The sequence below is a fragment of the Carettochelys insculpta genome, chromosome 8, assembly GCF_033958435.1.
Source record: "Carettochelys insculpta isolate YL-2023 chromosome 8, ASM3395843v1, whole genome shotgun sequence".
Classification (NCBI taxonomy): Eukaryota; Metazoa; Chordata; order Testudines; family Carettochelyidae; genus Carettochelys; species Carettochelys insculpta.
In genome coordinates, this window is record NC_134144.1 from 37,390,096 (window position 1) to 37,409,586 (window position 19,491).

The 19,491-nt window shown below is 42.6% G+C and overlaps 1 protein-coding gene across 5 annotated transcripts in view; it reads left to right on the forward strand.

Moving 5' to 3' along the window:
* Positions 1-2,616: 2,616 nt before the first annotated feature.
* The window catches only part of FASTKD1 (FAST kinase domains 1), a 30,215-nt gene continuing 13,340 nt past the window's right edge, over positions 2,617-19,491 (forward strand). For 2 of the 5 annotated variants that reach the window (XM_075001762.1, XM_075001766.1), the window contains exons 1-9: positions 2,617-2,776; positions 4,642-4,779; positions 7,002-7,099; positions 8,413-8,890; positions 9,858-9,926; positions 11,299-11,424; positions 13,248-13,646; positions 14,971-15,081; positions 16,409-16,540. In XM_075001762.1, the coding sequence (XP_074857863.1) occupies positions 8,556-8,890; positions 9,858-9,926; positions 11,299-11,424; positions 13,248-13,646; positions 14,971-15,081; positions 16,409-16,540 (1,172 nt within the window). In that variant the 5' untranslated portion in view covers positions 2,617-2,776; positions 4,642-4,779; positions 7,002-7,099; positions 8,413-8,555. Of the gene's footprint in view, positions 2,777-2,831; positions 3,002-4,641; positions 4,780-7,001; positions 7,100-8,412; positions 8,891-9,857; positions 9,927-11,298; positions 11,425-13,247; positions 13,647-14,970; positions 15,082-16,408; positions 16,541-19,491 lie in introns of those variants that run through there. The other 3 variants (XM_075001764.1, XM_075001765.1, XM_075001763.1) reach the window with 3 other exon arrangements.

A 19,491-nucleotide genomic window follows, 5' to 3' on the forward strand; every position in this document is an offset into this window, starting at 1 on the left:
AGACCCACTGGGTGTTGTACAGCAATCTCTAGTGGACTGGTCGTAAGGCCATGGAGTGCAGGAGTGTCTCACAATTAAGGCAATCGAATGCTGCCTTTAACTGGATTCTGTTCCTGCCTGTCCCACAGTGTCATAGGTGGTGCTGTACAATTCATTTAAACCAAACTTTTCACATAAACGCATGTTCCTTCTGTTCCGGTTTCCCAATTTGATACCCTCTGAACTGATTTGTAGAACAGCAGAGCATTAATAGCTGCAAATGAAGTCTATAGGAGCTGGCCTTCAGACATATAGGCTGTGTCTACACGTGCCCCAAACTTCGAAATGGCCATGCAAATGGCCATTTCGAAGTTTACTAATGAAGCGCTGAAATGCATATTCAGCGCTTCATTAGCATGCGGGCGGCAGCGGCGCTTCGAAATTGACGAGCCTTGCCGCCGCACGGCGCGTCCAGATGGGGCTCCTTTTCAAAAGGGCCCCACCTACTTCGAAGTCCCCTTATTATGGGAATAAGGGGACTTCGAAGTAGGTGGCGTCCTTTTGAAAAGGAGCCCCATCTGGATGCGCCGCGCGGCTGCAAGGCGCATCAATTTCGAAGCGCCGCTGCCGCCCGCATGCTAATGAAGCGCTGAATATGCATTTGAGCGCTTCATTAGTAAACTTCGAAATGGCCATTTGCATGGCCGTTTCAAAGTTTGGGGCACGTGTAGACACAGCCATATAGTGTTGTATAACATTGTTACCCTTTTAACCAGAGAGGCTAGTCAAAATTTGGTGCCATCTGGGTTATCCCAGCTAGAAAGAAAAATTGATGATGGAGGAACCAAAAACTAGAGCCCAGCTTCTTTGACCACAGAACCAAACTCAGATATAATTCTGGCCCAAAATCTCTGGCTAGGCATTTCTTAGGGCCACATACTGTATTTCTAGTTCTGTCTCTTTGTTGCTTTTCTTGACTCTTGATGCGTGCTTTAGTTTGTGCTGTATTTCATACACGTTAGAGTTGCCAACCTTGCAGTACTGTTCTAGGGGCTTCAGGAATGAAAGACCAGTCTTTAATTAAAGATTATGCCATGTGATGAAACCAACAGGCATACAGTCGACTAAAACTGGCAACCCTAACACATGTATATGGTGTCCAAAAGTTCTGCCAATCAAAGCCTGCCCTAGCCCCAGCATTTGAAACCCCTCAGGACATATGATTCAACATATATTGAGCTTTACTCTGTACCTATGTGGATGCTACTGTTATTGCTTCAGGTACTGATTACAATGGTGTCTGTATTTAAGAGAAGGCAGTGTGGTCAAGCCTGACCTATAACAATACACACAAACCTATATAAGTTATATGCTGAAAAATGAAATATCTTAAGTGTTTCAAATTGGATTTGTGAAGCCCTCATATACTAAAATTATAAGCATAACCATAAAGTTCACATGGAAACTAATAATTCTGATTTCCAAGCTGAGTTAAATAGCATATAGTAAATCAGAAGTGGGGCCACACACTTAGTGATAAGGATAGAACAAAATATTGAATAGTTCATGATTAAGTGAGCACTATCCATGCTGTGAACTAAATGAGGGAGAAAGGTAGAAAAAATGGCATGATAATGTAATTAAAGACTATTATAATCCATATTCAAAGGGGTCTGACTTCAGGCTCTGGCAACTTTAATTATTTCCTAGCTTTTTAGTGCTTGTCTTTGCAAACTAAACAATATGCTTTTAATGTGTTTGGAGGGATGCATGCAAGGGGCAGGGGCACAGGCCTCCCGATAAACAGCAGGGCCCAAGCACAGAACTTGTGTGGCTACAGCAGGGAAATGGAGCACCTCTGGTCCCAGGGCCACAGTGGGAGCTGACAGCTGCTCTAGCCCTGGGACTGAGGTGGGGAGAGTGAACTTCTCTCACCCCAGAGCTGGCTGAGTTCCTAGAGGCTAGAGCAGGAGCTGATAGCCCTTCTGGTGCCAGGGCTGCCTGGGTAAGGGAGTTGAGGGGCACAGAACACACCCCTCCAAAAGCAGTAATATTTAAATTCAAGCACATACCTTTGTGTGTGTGCATGTGTGTGAAAAACAATAGATATGTCTTAGTACATCACCATTCAGTTCTAATATATGTACAAGTTAAATACACTGAGGCTATATTTTGCAGTATAGTATAAACTGGAAATACAAAGATAAATCCTGACTGGAAGTCTTGGGGAAGGAGTCAAGGAAATAAGCATGTTCATGTTTTATTGGAGAGACTATTTCTTCTGTGTTCTGATGGCTCAGATGGCACCCCATCTCTGCTTGCACAAGACCTGTACTGCAGAACTGGCAATTTATCACACAGCTGTGGAGAGGTCAGGGTTTGCCTAGCTGAAGAACCCAGAGTGGTGTTAGTCTGTTGGGAGTTCAGCCAGGAGTGCACCTAACTGGCCTAAAACTGAACTGAGTCCCAGGAAAGAGAAGCAGTCCATGGGAACTACAACTCCCAGCATACAACGCGACCATCAGTCTTAGAGTCTTTCGGTTATATTATTTCCCGGAGGAGAGACTGCTGGTCCCAGCATGCAATGCTTCCAGTTGGTCTGTGCGGCCCGTGTCTGGCGTTTTGCATACTGGGACTTGTAGTCAGCCCGGATCGAGGAGATCCCGAGGTTCTTTGGGCCGTGGGGGTAGCCGCTCGGTGTGTTCCACTCGCACTCGGGCTGGGTAGGATTGCAGAGTGGGGTCCAGTCGCCAAACCCTGTCCCACCGCGTGAGTCCTTCCGCGCCTCCTGCCGTAGGTGAGTAGTGCCGGGTTAGGGTCAGGGTCGAGGCGACGATCTTGTGCCATGAGAATCCAAAGAGCCCGGGAGCAGCCGCGTGGTTTGCACCGCCTTGCAGCTGTGCACTGGCTAAGGGCAGTGTCCTTCTGGCCCCCGGTAACGGGCTCCGAAGCGCCTGCAGATATTCCAGTGGGCGGCAGAGGAAAACCTCCAATCACCTGTGGGTCTGTCTGCCCCGCACCGGTCTGTAGGGGACCCTGCCCCCATGAGTATCAGCCATGCCATTTTATTCTCACACCAGTTTTGTTTTCCAAGATGTATAACTGTTAAATCGGGAGGGGGAACAAAATGCACTCCTTTGGCCTTCAGAATATCTAGCTTTTCAGATTTTAAAATCCTGATGTGGGAGTTGGACCATTTTAAAATTAGATTATGTACAGTTTTCGTAAAATGGGCCTTGCTGAGCCACCCAAATATAGGATTAATTACTGTTTCTCCATTTAAAACAAAATAAAACAAAGTGAGCAGTCCTGTAGCACTTTAAATACTAACAATATTATTTATTAGGCAATGAACTATTGTAAGTTCCACTTCATCAGATCTGGAACAAAAGTAAGAATCCAGGGTTTATATAGTGTGTGGCAGGGAGAGGAAGAAGGGGAAAGAGGGTGAGGAGTCACCTGTCATTAATGGAAGTAGTACATTAAGTGGGGTGGGTGCCATTCCTGCAAATATCAAAGGTGGGGAAATTGCCCTTGTAATGTCTAAGATAACTGAGATCTCTGTTAAGCCCCTTGTTACAGGTTACATGCAAATGAATTCCGAGTCAGATGTCTCTGTTTGTAATCTTGTGGTAACATCCTTTTGTAAGAGGATGGCCACTTCAAGGTCCATTATTACAAATCTATGTATAGGACTATATACCAACTACTTTGCAGCAGCAGATGGGTAGCCATATTAGTCCATAACTTCACACAAAACACAACAAAACAAAACATCATTCTGCAGCATCTTAAAAACTAACAATTTTATGTGCCAGCAATGCTCCTCTGCCACATACATTAGACAAACTGAGCAATCTCTGCTCTAAAGGATGAATGAACGTAAATCAGATATTAAGAATTGGAATACACAAACTTGAAGGGGACCACTTTAACTTCCTAAGAAGGAAGAGGGCTGCAGGAAAAAGGACCGTGTTCTTTCAATTTCAGATTGAAGGAGCATATTTTGTGTGTAGATGCTCTGCGGGTTATTTAGAAAAAGGTCTGTTTTTTTTTTTTTTTAAAAATTGCTAGTGTAGATGCAGCCTCTGTGACTATTCACCATAAAAGGCAAAAAGTTAGGTCATGTTTTGTACACTACCAATCTTGATGCTGTCTTGGCTGTGATGCAACTCAAAAAAATAAGGCAGTTAGGTGATGGATGAAAAAGCACTCTATTTATTGTGTGTCTCCAAGATCAAAAGAGTAATGTGCTGCTAAAAATGTCTTTCTTAATCTCCCCTATTTGTACACAGTTATTGGAGGACATACAGAGTTTTCCACTAACTGAGACCTTTGTAGTTCTCCTTGGTTTGTGAGCCATCTTTAAATGCTTAATATGTTAATTTAATCTGTTCTGAGGTACTTTTAACATGTTTCTTGTTCTTTCAGTAAATCTTTAGTACAGTACGTAGAAAACTTTATAAAAAGCCTGTTCTTTGAATAGGTAGTTGTGTGTTTGTTTTGGCCAGTATATTTCCAAGCCTTATGGCAAAATAAATTCAATTCTGTACTCATTTTCTTTCACTTCTGTTTGTAAGAGTAACAGTTAGAATTAATGGGGTCTTATAGGATTTTTAAGAAGTTTGGGATAAGTAATTTGCTTCAATTAAAAACCTACAGGAGAGAAAAAGTTTATTGGAAAATGTACAGCTCCACCAGGCAGAGGTCCCAGGACCTAATCCTTGAGATGGAAGTATTTGTGAGCCTGAAGAGGAGCTGTGGGGAAATCCCATGGGATTCAGAACACCTCTGCAGAAGGTGATCTTTTTTAACTCTCTTCCATGGGCCTAGTGACCTATTCCTCACTGTCTTGCAGCATAGTTTAATAGCACATGTGCCAGAGCCTGTGCCCTACACTGAGGCTGGGTCTACAGTTGCCCCCAACTTCAAAGGGGACACGGTAACAGGGCAATGGGAGATTACTACTGAAGTGCTGCAGTGAATATGCATATAAAGCATACTCCTCCAAAAGTAAAGCGCTTTGAAGAAGCGAAGTGCCCACGGCTGCACGCGTGCCAGCTCTTTGAAGTTTGACACTTAGAAGTTGCTGCGCGGAAGAATTAGCCTAATGAAGTGCTGCATATTCACTGCAGCACTTTATTAGTAATCTCTCATCGCCCTGATTACCATGCCTCCTTCAAAGGTAGGGGTCAAGTGTAGACAAGCCCTGATGGTAGCGGAAAGTGTGGGGACTATTAATAAAACTGTAAGTAATATTCTGATTGTCTGGACTGAGGGAAATCTTTTGTTTATAGTTATATGTTACTAATAAACAGATAAGGAAATGTTTTTATAGTTTTAACCTGCCAATGTCCCTTTTAAAAGTTTGTGTGGGATGCTTTTTTAATTGTATTGCAAAAATAGGCTGGGAAAGTATCTGCTTCAGAGGCTACGTCTACACTAGCCCAAAACTTCGAAATCTCCATGCAAATGGCCATTTCAAAGTTTACTAATGAAGTGCTGAAATACATATTCGAAAAAGACCCCTGTCTGGATGAGCCGTGTCAATTTCGAAGTGCCACAGCTGCCAGCATTCTAATGAGGCGCTGAATATGTATGTCAGCACTTCATTAGTAAACTTCAAAATGACCATTTGCAGGCCATTTTGAAGTTTTGGGCTGATGTAGACACAGCTAGAGTGTCCTCATTTTAATATGTGCTGTCATTTTCTCAGAAAGGAAGAAAAGTATTTTTCTGTTCCTTCAGATTGTTTACTTTATGTAGTTTAATGGCTCTCTCTAAATTTGTTCTTATATTTTCTGCTGAAAACCCTGAAGAGTGAATCAGTTTACCCTTTTGCTTGTCTGATTGCATATGCTTTCCCCGCCCCCCCGCACATAGAAACAAAGGAGAGAGAAACTTTTTTTTTTTTTTTTTGAAAAATGGGAAAATGTGATTGGTTCCACACTCTTGCCAATTTTTGTGATTTTACAGTGTAGTACAGGTTGGACCTGTCTAGTCCAGCACCCTTGGGACCTGATGGATTCTGAATGAGAGAATTTGCCGCACCACGGGAGGTCAATATTGTCTAGCAGCATTACAACACTTCCACAGCTTATTGGGCTCTTAGAAGACATTTAGGGGTAAATTACAGCTAAATAATAGCAGAGAGCACTAAGAACCAGAACTGATGACTGTAGGCAGACTTTATGGGACCACACCCCAATAAGTGGTTGTCCAGAACTAAAATCATGCCAGATTACAGATGTTGCTGGATCAGAGTGTTCTGGATTAGAGAGGTTCAGTATGTGCTCATAATGCTATTATCTTACTGGTGGAAAATGACTAGGTTTCCAATTTACAATTTCTCTTTATCAGTCTGCATTTTAGTTTATTTCAGTGCCAGCAGTAAAAGTTCCATGTTAATCAATCATAAATGTGTAAAAAACCTGCATCTCAAGGAAGTGAGCAAGTGTGTTGCCTTGCTTCTAGAAGGAAAAAAATCAGTTACACAGTAGTTTATTTTGAAATAACATTGTGCACAAAAGTATCACAAAACTCTTTAAATTACATAGGCAGAACAGAATGAACGCTTTATAGAGAACAGTGCAGTGTAAAAAGAATAGAGGAGATAAAAGTATTTTTAAAACTGGAGTAGAAAGGAAATTGGTGTTATAAAAGAATCCTACTTCTATGACTTATAGCAGGAACATTCCTATCCCTTCTGATTGTTTTGAACACTTCCATTTTGTTCAGACTAATTTACCTTGTGCTTAAATGGAATGTAAGTAATGACAGCTTAATTTTCTTTGCTTCTTTATGAATCCACCAGCATCAGTGATGTCAGCATGAATGTGTGAAACTGTGGAAAAGCATGTGCTGGCTTGTGGAGTGGTGTTTACATGCACACACACACAGACAGACAGACAGAGATGACTTGTACAAATGCAAATTGCAGCTACTCTCAGTCACCTCTGGAATAAGGTCAGTGCCACATGTGAACTGTCTGAAATAACACAGAGGCTTCCTTTCTTTTGTAGGACTGCTGTGTATTGCTGGCTTGGGCTTGGTGTGATGCCCAATATGTGTTATGCTGGTGAAGTCACATCTGTATCTGAAATCTTCTGATGGGAAAAAGGTAAATCCTGTTCTTGGTTTCCAGTCCTATTTCCTCAGAAGTGTACATGTTGGAGTTTTTTACTGAGGAAGAAGTAGGTGCTCTGTGAATAATCTTTCTTCCATGGCTGCTATGCAGCATTCATCCCTGCAGATATATAGCCTGTAGAATTATTGATGCTTTCAAGGGCTAGCAGTCACAGAAGCTGTTCTGGTCTGGCTATAGCTGTTAAGCAACTAATTAGTTTGGTCAGACTGCTCTCAGCTATTGTATTTGTTTTGTGCTTTGTATAGTTTGACTTTTAACATTTGTAAAGAAATAAAGTTAGAATTGCTCTTCTCTGTAAATCAGAAAATATATCAAATGCATTTTATTGTTTTACATTTAACTGAATACAGTCAGCTCTTTGATACCCAGCATTCATGGGGCTGGGAGGTTGCCAGAATATCAAATACTCGGTATAATAGAGAGTTCAGTACTCACACTAGGTAGAAGTGTTCACACGCAGCACTGAGCAGGATACCCCCACCCCAAGGGGTGGGGCATTGCGCGTGTGCTTGGTTGTAGGACAGCCATGGGCTGGGGCTTGGGCCTGGGCAGGAGGAGGCAGGTTTACAGCTGTCATCGCCCACCTCCAGGGCTCTTCAGAGCCCTCCAAGGCAGATCCCCATGGGTTGGGGGTAGGCGGAGAAGGGGTGGCAGCGCAAGGGGAGCTGCATCTGGCTGTAGGGGGTGGGAGGGGGAGAGGAGGTGGCACCAAGAGTAGGGAGCTGTGTCTGGCTCTGGGGTGGAGAAGGGGGAAGTGGGGGTGACACCTCAGGGGAACTGCATCCAGTTCTGGGGGCGTGGCACCGCAGCGGGAGATGTGTCCAGCTCCGGAGGGGGAAGAGGAAGCAGGGGTGGCACTGCTTTCCCCTTTAAGAGCACACAGCTCTGCAGAACCCACACCAGAAGCAGCTGCTCACTGTGGGACAGGGACAGAGAGAGCAGAAGACCCTGCTGCGTGTGAGTGTAGCTGGCAGGCTCCTCTGTTCTCTCCGTGCTCCCGCCTGGTGTCCCCTGACCAAAGCTACTCATCTCTAGTTATGTCAGTTATTAGAGAGTGTCAGTTACTCAAATAACGGTTACACAAGAGTTTACTGTATTTTAATGCCCAGTGTGGGGGAAGCGTTCACAGGAAGAATTTGGGCCTTAATTTCTTTTCAGAATACACCAGACTTAAACTCATTCAGAAGTTTAATAGGAAGTAGTTTTAGTTACTATTCACTAACTTACATGTCATAAATCAGTACCGTTACAGATACATGATAATTTAATTGTGCTTCTTCCCACAGTGTCCGTAAAAGATGCAAGAAACGCAAGATTGCATGTCTCAAAATGCCTCATCTTCTTGCTAACTGCAGCTTTGTTATTATAAAAAAGTGAAAGGAAAACATCTTTCTGGGTATTTTAAATGTAGCTTGTGGAGCTGACAAAAATGCTGAGGTTGAGGCACATTTATTCAGTTTCATTGAGATGCTGCGTGTTTCGAGCTCTGAGTTCTGATGCATTGCTGAGCCAGTTAAATAGCTGCACAACTGAAGACCAGGTCTTTGACCTTGTTGGAAAGAACAAAGCCAAACTATCTGAACAACACATTGGAAGTGCACTTAGTCTACTGTGGCAATTTCAAAAGGAGAAATCTGAGCTGTTGAGGAATGTTGACTGTGTAAAAAACCATTCCCAGTTCCTCACTCTTCGCATTTTAGCTGAAAACAAGATAGAATTTATGGATAATGATCTTTTGGTGGATACACTGTACAATGTATTGAGGTAAACAATATAATGATAAATTCCATGTAACCAATTTTAAATTGAGCCCTGTAATTGCACTTAAATATAATCTTAAACATTTTATTATTTAATTAAATAATAATGGCTTAGAAGTTAACTTTTTGTCAGCTTTTCTTCTTCCCTCTTCCTTATTCAGGGTCAGTGAATTTTATAGCCTTCTTCCAAAACTCCTGGCTGTCAGGCAAATTTGCCGCTTTAAGGTCCATTAATATTCAGTCCATGTATTAAATCTTTGGCGTCCTCCTTTGATTATTTTCAGTTCACAGTTATCATAAGGACCACTGTACCAATATAACTCTTGAGTCTCCATTGGACAATGTAGCCTAGCCTCCCTCAACTTATCTTCAGTTGGGGAAAAAAACATGTTTTCGTTTTCTTCTCTCTTGTTAGTAATCACAGATGTAACAGTACTAGGTATAAATTTCTCAGTCACAAACATGATTTTGTTTCTTGATGGTGTCCCTTGAACTATGCTTTTACATTTAGTAACCTTAATAATGTAACTGTTAATTTGATTTTACCGGTGAGCAACACGTTTTAAAAGTGAACAAACCCAAATATTTTATATTATTTTGGAATGTATTAGGCTGAGCTTCTATTATTTAATGTCATTTGTAGCAATATATCCTTCCAGCCTTGTGATTAAGGCACAAGGATGGAAGTAAAGAGATGTTTTTTTAATCTAATCTTAGTTTTTCCATACTGACTGTGTGACTCTGGTCAAGTCACTTAATCGCTCTGTGCCTCAGTTTTCCCATTTGTAAAATGGGAATACTTGACTATCTCACAGGGTGCTGTGATGTTTCATACACGAACATATGTGTAATGTGCTGTTATGCTTTTTGGATGGAAGGATCTATAGAAGTGCAAATTATTACCAGATATAGCAAATGTTAAAAGAGTTATGCAGCTTGCCTGGTTTGTTTTGTCTTTAATGATTATGAAGGTTCACTGTTGAGGCCCATGATTCGCTAGTAGAAGAGCTGGTCATGGAAGCATGGAGAAGATTAGAAAGGCAAGTATTATGTTATTTTATCTCTAGAGAGATGTAAATTACAAATTTATTCAGCCTGAGTTACTTTCTATAAAATTTCTCTCAATGCACCTGATGAAACGGGTCTTTGCCCATGAAAGCTTATGCTCCAATATATCTGTTAGACTATAAGGTGCCACAGGACTTCTTGTTGTTTTTGAAGATACAGACTAAATTGTCTACCCCTCTGATACTTCTCATAGAGTGCTTACTAGAGATTTAAGCATTATCTGAGCATTTTTATATCATTATTTTAAACCTCAGCTGTCTTTATGGAATGTCCCCTCTGTAGAACCCGTTTTGTTTTGTTAGCATAATCAACCTTTTCATATACAGAGGGCTTGTCTCCACTATGCAGTGAATTGACACTGCAGCCAGATTACATATGAGGAGGGTGACCATCCGTCCCGTATTAGGTGGGATGGTCCCATATTTGGGATGCCAAAAAGGTGTCCCTACTTATTTTTTGAAAGGGACTAAGTGTCCCGTATTAGGGGTGCAGCTGCTCATGGGAGTCACTTCCCTCAGCCTCAGGGGAGCGTGGGCAACTGCTGCGTCCCTGGCACTTCCCCAGGGCTCCCAGGCCGGCGGCTGCTGCTTCCCCAGGCTCAGGGAGGGCCAGCGGCTGCCACTTTCCCAGGGAGCACCAGTGGCTGCCATCTCCTTCCCGGTTCCCTGGGGCTTGGTGGAGCCAGGAGGAGCAGCTCCTCCTGCTTTATCTCCCTGTCCTGTATTTGGGACAGGGAGATATGATTGCCCGACATATAAAATTACACTGTTTGTTCCTCAGTCCCTGTCTGAATGTAGGGCTAGCATCACTCTCTCCTGTTGTCATCAACAGGACAGAATAACCTGTCAGCTTAGTTGCTAAAATACGTTGCCTGGCTAGTGAAAACCTTATACTACCTACTGTACTAATAACCATGCTACATAACTTGCAGATTCATTTCAGCAGCATATCTCCAAAATAGCATGAGTTTACTGCATGATAGAACAGATATAACCACTCCATTAAGCTGGCCTTATTGAATTTAAGAACCCTTCTTGTATTTTACTGAACCATATGCATACACTTATTGTCATATTTTGACATGAAAACTCATAGGTTTTTGAGCTGTTCAGAACTCTTCTTCTGGGCTACTGTCTAATTTTGTTTGAGACTTCAATGTTACTAGGGGACGACTATCAGGAAAGCGTTTTATATTGGTCTGATTTGAGGAGTTGTGGGTTGGGAGGCTGTTGGTTTATTTTTAACTTTTGTATACTTGCTGATTTGATTATTGTAGTATATGTTTTACCACCATGGGGGTGGGGCGTTTTTCATTTAGTTTTCTTTGCTTTGCTGTATCAACAGGTTTAGTCTGCCAGCTCTGTCTAAGTTTGCAGTGTGTCTAAATGAACAACAGATATACTCCAGCCCTCTAAATGGCAAAATAGCTGAGATTGTGAACATGAACTTGGATTCTATACAGAATACAAGGTAATTTTGGCACTGTGAAGCTGACTAATATTAGATGCAATATGTACATTATGCCTTGCTTATTCGAAATTTCAACTTTCTATCAACTCTTCAAAATTTGGAGTGGGCAACTAATTGTACAGTAGTATAGGGTCAGTCTTCATGGGAGCATCTACTCTTCAGAGGGGGGGAACATTTTGGTAAGTTATCTCTTGAGTCTCTTTGGGGGTGAAAATGTGCAAAACTTGTTCAAGAATTTACTTGATCCTTTTAAGGTCCACAGCTTGCTTAAAAGAGTAATTTCTACTGTGCCAATGGAAAAGCAGGAGATAATACTATGCCCCAACTCTGTCTTACCTTGCTTTTTCTGAAGCTTAGAGTCAAGTAAACAGCATGGGAGATTACCCACCATGATGTTGGCAGTCTTCCTAATATGGAGTTGAAGCACATTGAAAACTAATGGGTAAAGGGGATAGTAATGTTTACCTCATTTTTCTTCTTCAGAACACTTTTCAAAATTTAACTAACTAATTTTCAAAACATCCCTTATGTTGGACAGCTTTTATCTTGTGAGCTCTCTGGCCTTACAACAGAGTGGGCAATCATTTTTAATGTGGGAGGACCTTTATAAGAATTTGGGAAGTGGTCAAGGGTTGCACTCTTCCATGATAACTATGGAGGAGGTGCAGAAAGGAGTTTAGGGTAGGGAGTGTGGAGTCTGGGAAGGGAGTCTGCGTGTTTGCAGTTATGAGCTAGGGCAGAGGACTGGTGTGCAGGGGTTTGGGTTGTGACCTAGGGCAGGAGGGGTTCGTGACCTGGGATGCAGGGTCTTGGAGGAGGGTGTGGGTGCAGAAGAAGGGGCAGAGAGTTTGGGTTAGGTGGGGTGTGGGTGGAGAAGGAGGCAGGTAGAAGCTTTAGGTTGTGTGGGGTATGGGTGGAGAAGGGGTAGAGGGTTTGGGTTATGAAGGGTAGGAAGGAGAGTGGTCGGGGCGAGAGAGTGGCTGGGGTGCCAGAGACAGGCTCTGACCGGGAGACTTACCTGAGTAACTTCCAGCTTCCAGCCCAGCTGATTTTGCAGGCAGGCCCTCTGCCTGCAGGGCCACAGCGCGGCCATGTGTGTCTGTGGGCCTGTGGGGAAAGGTAACCAGGTAATGGTATTGTGCAGGGGGACAAGGGAGGCAATGCTTGAAGCACCCCCGCTTCCCCACCCCCATAGGTCTTGCTGCTGTTGAAAGACAAACAGGGCCCTGCAACCGCTTTTCTGAAAGGGTGCTGGGGAGGGGGCAGGGGCAGTCAGAGCCTGCCTGAGGCTCCTTGCCTCATATGCAGGCTGGATCTGGCAGCAGCAGGCTGGATCTGGCCTGCAGGCTATATTTCGTGCAGCTCCGCTTTACAGGATGGTCAGGTGTTTGTTTACCAAGGGTCCACTCAGCGTATAGAGAAGGGGAGGAAAGCCAACTCTCTTTCTTACTTTTCACCCCCCGCTTAAAAATTGGTTTTGTGTTTTGATTTTCTTTGAGCTCACACTTTTCCACGTTTTATCAGACACGACACAGATTCATTCCAAGCAGTTTAAACGCCTGCAAACACTCACTCAGTTTGTGTATAGCAGAAAACTCTCACCAGAAGCACAATTTTTCGTCAGTTTTGTTTCAATGGAGAATTTTTTCTCCTGCCTTAACTGTCTAGGTGAGATTTTAAATAGCTATTGAAAAAGAAAACTTTTGCAACATTGTTCCTAAAACCTTTTCCTTGTAACTTTTTCTGATTTAGTTATTCCTAAAAATGTTGTTTGGTTTCTTAAAGCTAAGTGTGTAAGTGTAAAATGTTTTAAATTTTTTCAGGATCTTGTCGATTCTGATGATCAGTATCTCTGGTGTTATCTCACGGAGTTTTCAAGAACGATTAATACAAAAGGCTGAACTTCTGTTGGAAACAGCAAATGATGTCCAGTTTAATCATGCCAGAAGGATAGTACAGTTTCTTCGAAATATCAGATTCACTTACCGTCCATTGCTGGAAAAGTGCAATAAGGTTTTCCTTGATAATCCCAATCAGCTTGATTTAGATAATATCCATATTATTTCTGGACTATACCAGACTCTGCAGTTTAACAACACTGAATTCCGATTAGCCATTAAACAGAAGCTGACTGAAAATATTTATGATTGTCACGATCCAGTGAGCTTCACCAAATTATTCAGTACTCTGGGACCTATGGCAGGACCAGAGGTAAGACAAAGGTAAGTTTAGTCCCATTTAGATCTTATTTATGCCTTGTGTGTGCAGATCTTCACAAACTAATAACTGAAACTAAGATTTCAAGTGTTTAAAACCATGCAAATGTTGAGGTTTTCCCCACGCTTCCTCGGGTGTCATTAAAATGGATCACTGTGTGGCCTTCTACTGCTCCTTTATCCATGCATGCATAAGCAGAGCAACAAATTTTTTTTCCAGTTGGCTAAATTTCAACAGCAAATTTGTTGTTATGTTGGTGATACAATATTGTAACAGTTCCTCTCAAAAGCTGTTGTCTGGAAGGAAGAAGGTATCACTGTGACACAGCCTGGTCCCCAGAACTTTATCACTGGAGTGGAAGTGGCAAGCCCCTAAAAAATTGGGGCAGCAAAATGTGTGTCTTCTCTTTACACAAGAATAGCAGCAGCCAGGAGTCCCTCTTTCCCTTTCTGTCCCAGAGAAGCTGGGGGCTTTCCAGTACTTGTCCGTGTAGCTGGCTTGTAACCAGGTATGGGGGCTGCCTCTGTCTGCTCTTTTCATGTTACGCACGCTCTCATCTCAGGGTAGTGATAGCAGGGAGCCTCTGGGAGCCATTGTTTCCAGCAGTCCTCAGGCAAATCTTGGTTATATTTGGTCACGTTTTCAAACTCTTCTTTGTTATCGTAAGCTAGACTTCAAGTGAATGTTGAGATGTGGCTATATGGGTTATGTCCACTTGAAGCACTTGCCCCACACGTGACAATGGTTATCAGTGCTCATGTAGGCTTGCTTCACAGTATAGAGTTTCTTGCCCAGACTGATGCCAACATAAACTGATGCAATACCACTGGATTCAAAACCTTGAGTTCTCTATTTAACCTGATTGTGCAAAAAGCAGATGAAGTTTGGAAATTCATTGGTGGGCTGATGTTGAATATTGTGACCTCTGATATCCAGCTTAAGTCACCGCTAGGTCCCATTGTAAAGCATGGTGTGTACCAGTTAACAGTGACCATCTTGTAGAGAGCTCCCTCTTAAGTTTTTCTTCTTCTTACAGAAGTAGACAATTTACTGTCTTCTAGCATCATTCCAAATCATGTGCCTACCATGTACTCTTTTATCTTTTACCCAGTTGTTTATGTTATTGCTACCCAACTGTGCTGAGGGAGGAAATAAACAGTGTGAGTCTTTATTTTGGAGAAATTTGTTTCCATTATTTTCTACTATAGTTCTGCAGTACAAATCTTTTTTTTTCTCCTTCTTCAGACAAATGTGACTACTGTATTCTCTTCTGTTGCACAGGAGAATTGTTGTATACTTGCAAAATCCATGTTTTCTCTTCCTGTTTAGGTTAATAGCAACTGCAGTATTGATGGCGGAACAATTTAACTGTCAACAAACACTAGTAGTACTGGAAGCAATGGAAGAAATGGAATGTAGAAATTCACATCTAATTCAAAAGTAAATTTTTCTGTTATCAACACAACATTATATTGAATTTTCTGTGTAAGCTATTTCCAGTTCCTACAGAAAAATACTTGGGCATGAGGAAACCGCACATAAAAGGCAAAATTGTGCTCAGATCTGAGAAGGGTTGGAACTGGAAGTTGTTAAATCCAGGGTATGTGTATAGTGCATATATTCTGTGCTTGATGTCCTTAGTTATGTTGTCATAGCTGGATCCAGACTGATTCATCTGGTTCACGATTTTTCTCAGAAATGCATGTGGTCTCACCAAATTAACTAGGACATCTTTTAGGTTGTTTATGAATGGGGGAACTCAAGAGACTCTGATCTGTTACTGACTCCCTTGTACAATACATCTACATGGTTCAGAATACAAGACACATGACAAGACTATGCAAAAAAAAAAAGTGATAGGAATTTAGGTTCATCTAGGTACTGCAGAGAGGCTCTGTAATAGTAGCTTTTTCAGGAACAGTGGAAGGGAGAGTGCCTAAGAGGAGGCTGTAGCCTGGACCCAGCCTTGTCCATTTTGGTGAAGAAATTCAGAAGAGAAGGGATATTTTGTTATATTCTGATGTTTTGTGAAGTGTTCTATAACAAACGCACTGATCCTGCCCAGTTGATGAGCTGATTGGGCTTTCTGATGAATTTTTTCTGCCGTTTATCAGACTATATTTTGAATTATTAATCTGACCAACTCAGATTCTTTCAGTGAAATTGAAGTTGATGGAACTATTCCAGCTTACCCCATTCAGCAGTCTGGTCCAATGATTCGTATTCTCTAAATTTAACTGCATGGAACCCAAGTAAAAGATCAGCATAAGAAATCAGGAAAGTAGATTATTATTGGCAGAATGGGAACTTCCTTTCCTCCCAAAAGAGATGTATTTTCCATGTTACAGCAGTAAGAGGCTTATTATTGTCTTACTGCTTCATATGGATTGCTAAAACCTATTAGCAAAAAGAGTCTTTGAAAGATTAGGCAATGGAGAGCAACCCCAGGGCAAAGTCAGAGGTCTGACTGCCTCAGCCCTTAAATTATAGAGCTCATACAGGACTAACAGTGATTGTTTACCACAGATTATTCCCTAAGGCTCTGATTCTACAATTCATTATGCACGGAAGACCTGCCACATCTGTACGGAGCTCCATTGAATTCAGTTGGGCCACATGTAGATGCTACACAGTCTACCCATGCACAACAAATTGTAGGATTTTAGACAACACCTAAGTGATGTCTTGTTTATTAAGTAAGAAGTTCCTCCCTGATGTTCTCCCACAAAATTATAATGAAAGAATTTATCTTTCTCATTGGTTTCAGGATTGCTTCTCTTCTACACAAGTACTTGGATATGTACAAACCAGCAGAGTTGGCAAAAATAACACAAGCCTTGATGTTGCTGCAGTGCCATAATGCAGAGCTTTATGCCAAAATAAGAAGATTGGTAGTTGGGTGTGTATTCTTTTTTTTAAATATAATTGTGTTGATTATTACACTGAACGGTTGTCCTTCACAATTGTATATTACTGGTTCAATCCTGATCTTTTACGAAAAATAAACTGCTGTAACAGTTCAACTCTACAAAAAACACATGAACTTTAGGATGGGAAGTGAATCTGGACCCAGTAGTGATCTATGTATTAAGTACTATCTCCATTAAAATGTAAGAATGGGCAAGGAGTCTTCTTACAGTGGAACTCTAGAATAGGGAGCATTCCAGCAGGATGGTTGTGATAGCTGCTCCTCTGATTTTATTGGTGTTTGTGGGCAGACATGACAGAAAGGGCATTTCTGCATGGAGAAATGCCTAAAAATAATCCATTTGTGAGAAGTAGGGACTTGGGTGTCAGTCCAAATGCAAGACAAAGGAGCGCAAGTGAGTGCTTCTATAACTGGGGAATCCCATGCGGGTGGCCAAGTTGCTGTGCTGTAGTTCAGGGGTGAGCAAACTTTTTACATTAGAATCACAGAATCATAGGGTTGGAAGGGACCTCAGGAGGTCATCTAGTCCAGCCCCCTGCTTCAAGCAGGATCAGTCCCCACTAAGTCATCTCAGCCAGGACCTTGTCAGGCCGGGACTTAAAAACCTCGAGGGATGGAGAAACCACCACCTCTCTAGGCAACGCATTCCAATGTTTCACTACCCTCCTGGTGAAGTAGTTTTTCCTAATATCTAACCTACACCTCTCTGTCTTCAGCTTCAGACCATTACTCCTTGTTCTGCCATCTGACACCACTGAGAACAGTTTCTCACCGTCCTCGTTAGAGCTCCCCTTCAAGAGGTTGAAGGCTGCTATTAAATCACCCCTAAGTCTTCTCTCCTGTGAACTAAACAAGCCCAAATCCCTCAGCCTATCCTCATAGGTCTTGTGCTCCAGCCCCTTAATCATTTTCGGTGCCCTCCTCTGAACCTGCTCCAGCACATCCACATCCTTTTTATACTGGGGGGCCCAAAACTGGATACAGTATTCCAGATGTGGCCTCACCAGTGCCGAATAGAGGGGAACAACTCCTTCTCTAGATCTGCTCGAAATACTCCTTCTAATGCACCCCAGTATGCCATTAGCCTTCTTGGCTACAAGGGCACACTGTTTACTCATATCCAGCCTTTCATCCACCATAACCCCTAGTCCCTTTCCGTTGTACTGCTGCTGAGCCAGTCAATCCCCAGCCTATAACAATGCTTGGGATTCTTCCGCCCCAGGTGCAGGACTCTATACTTCTTATTGAACCGCATCAGATTTCTTTTGGCCCAGTCCTCCAATTTATCCAGGTAACTCTGGATTCTCTCTCTACCCTCCAACATATCTATCTCTCCCCCTAGTTTTGTGTCATCTGCAAACTTGCTGAGGATGCAATCCAGTCCCTCATCCAGGTCATTAATAAAGATGTTGAATAACTCTGGCCCCAGATCCGAGCCTTGCGGCACTCCACTTGAAACCAACTGCCATTGAGATATTGAGCCATTGACTGCTACCCGATTGGGCCCAACCGTCAAGCTAGCTTTCTATCCATCTTATAGTCCAAGGATCCAATCCGTATGTCCTTAACTTATGTACAAGAATGTTGTGGTAGACCATATCAAAAGCTTTGCTGAAGCCAAGGTATATCACATCCACTGACTTCCCCATGTCCGCAGAGCCTGTTACCTCATCATAGAAGCTAATCAGATTGGTCAGGCAGGACTTGTCCCTGGTGAATCCATGTTGGCTACTTTTGATCACTTTCCCCTTTTCCAAGTGCTCCAAAATGGATTCCTTGAGCATCCCCTCCATTATTTTCCCAGGTACCAAGGTAAGGCTGACCAATCTATACTTCCCTGGATTGTCCTTCTTTCCTTTTTTAAATATGGGAACTACATTTGCCTTTTTCCAGTCATCCGGGATCTCCCCCAGTCTCCAAGAGTCTTCAAGGATAATGGCCAAAGGTTCACCAATGACCTCTGCCAATTCCCTCAGTACCCTCGGGTGCATTAAATCCAGACCCATGGATTTGTGTACATCTAGTTTTTCTAGCTAGCTCAGAACTTGTTCCTTCCCCACAGATGGCTGCCCTCCACCTTCCCATACTGCATTGTCTAGGACCGTCATGTGGAAGTTGACTTTGTCCATAAAGACTGAGGCAAAAAAAGCATGGAGTACTTCAGCTTTTCCTACATCACCTGTCACTAGGTTACCTCTCTCCTCCAGTAACGGCCCCACACCTTCTCTGATAAACTGTTTATTGTTAACATGCCTGTAAAAACCCTTCTTGTTACTCTTCACTTCCCTTGCCAGCTGCAGTTCCAATTGTGATTTTGCTTTCCTGATTACTGCCCGGCATTCTCCAGCCGTATGTTTATATTCTTCCTTAGTTAGCTGTCCACGTTTCCATTTCTTGTATGCACCCTTTTTGAGTTTAAGCTGACTAAGGATTTCCCTGTTAAGCCAAGCTGTTTGCCTACCATGTTTGCATTTCTTAGTGTGCAGCAGGATGGTTTGTTCCTGTTCCTTCAGTAAGACTTCTATAAAATACTGCCAGTTCTCTGACTCTTTTCCCACTTCATCTTTGTTTCCCAAGGGATCCTGCTCATCTGTTCTCTCAGGGAGTTGAAGTCTGCTCTTTGGAAATCAAGGGTCTGTATGTTACTGCTCACCCTTCTTCCTTTTGTCCGGATCCTGAAATCTACGATCTCATGGTTGCTGCAGCCCAGGTTTCCACCCACTTCTATTTCTCCTACTAGTTTTTCCCTGTTTGTGAGCAGCAGGTCAAGTTGTGCACGGCCCCTGGTCTGTTCCTTCAGCACTTATACCAAGAAGTTATCCCCAGCATTCTCCAAAAACTTCCTGGATTGTCTGTGTGCTGATGTATTGGTCTCCCAACAAATGTCTGGATGATTAGTCTCCCATGAGAACCAGGGCGTG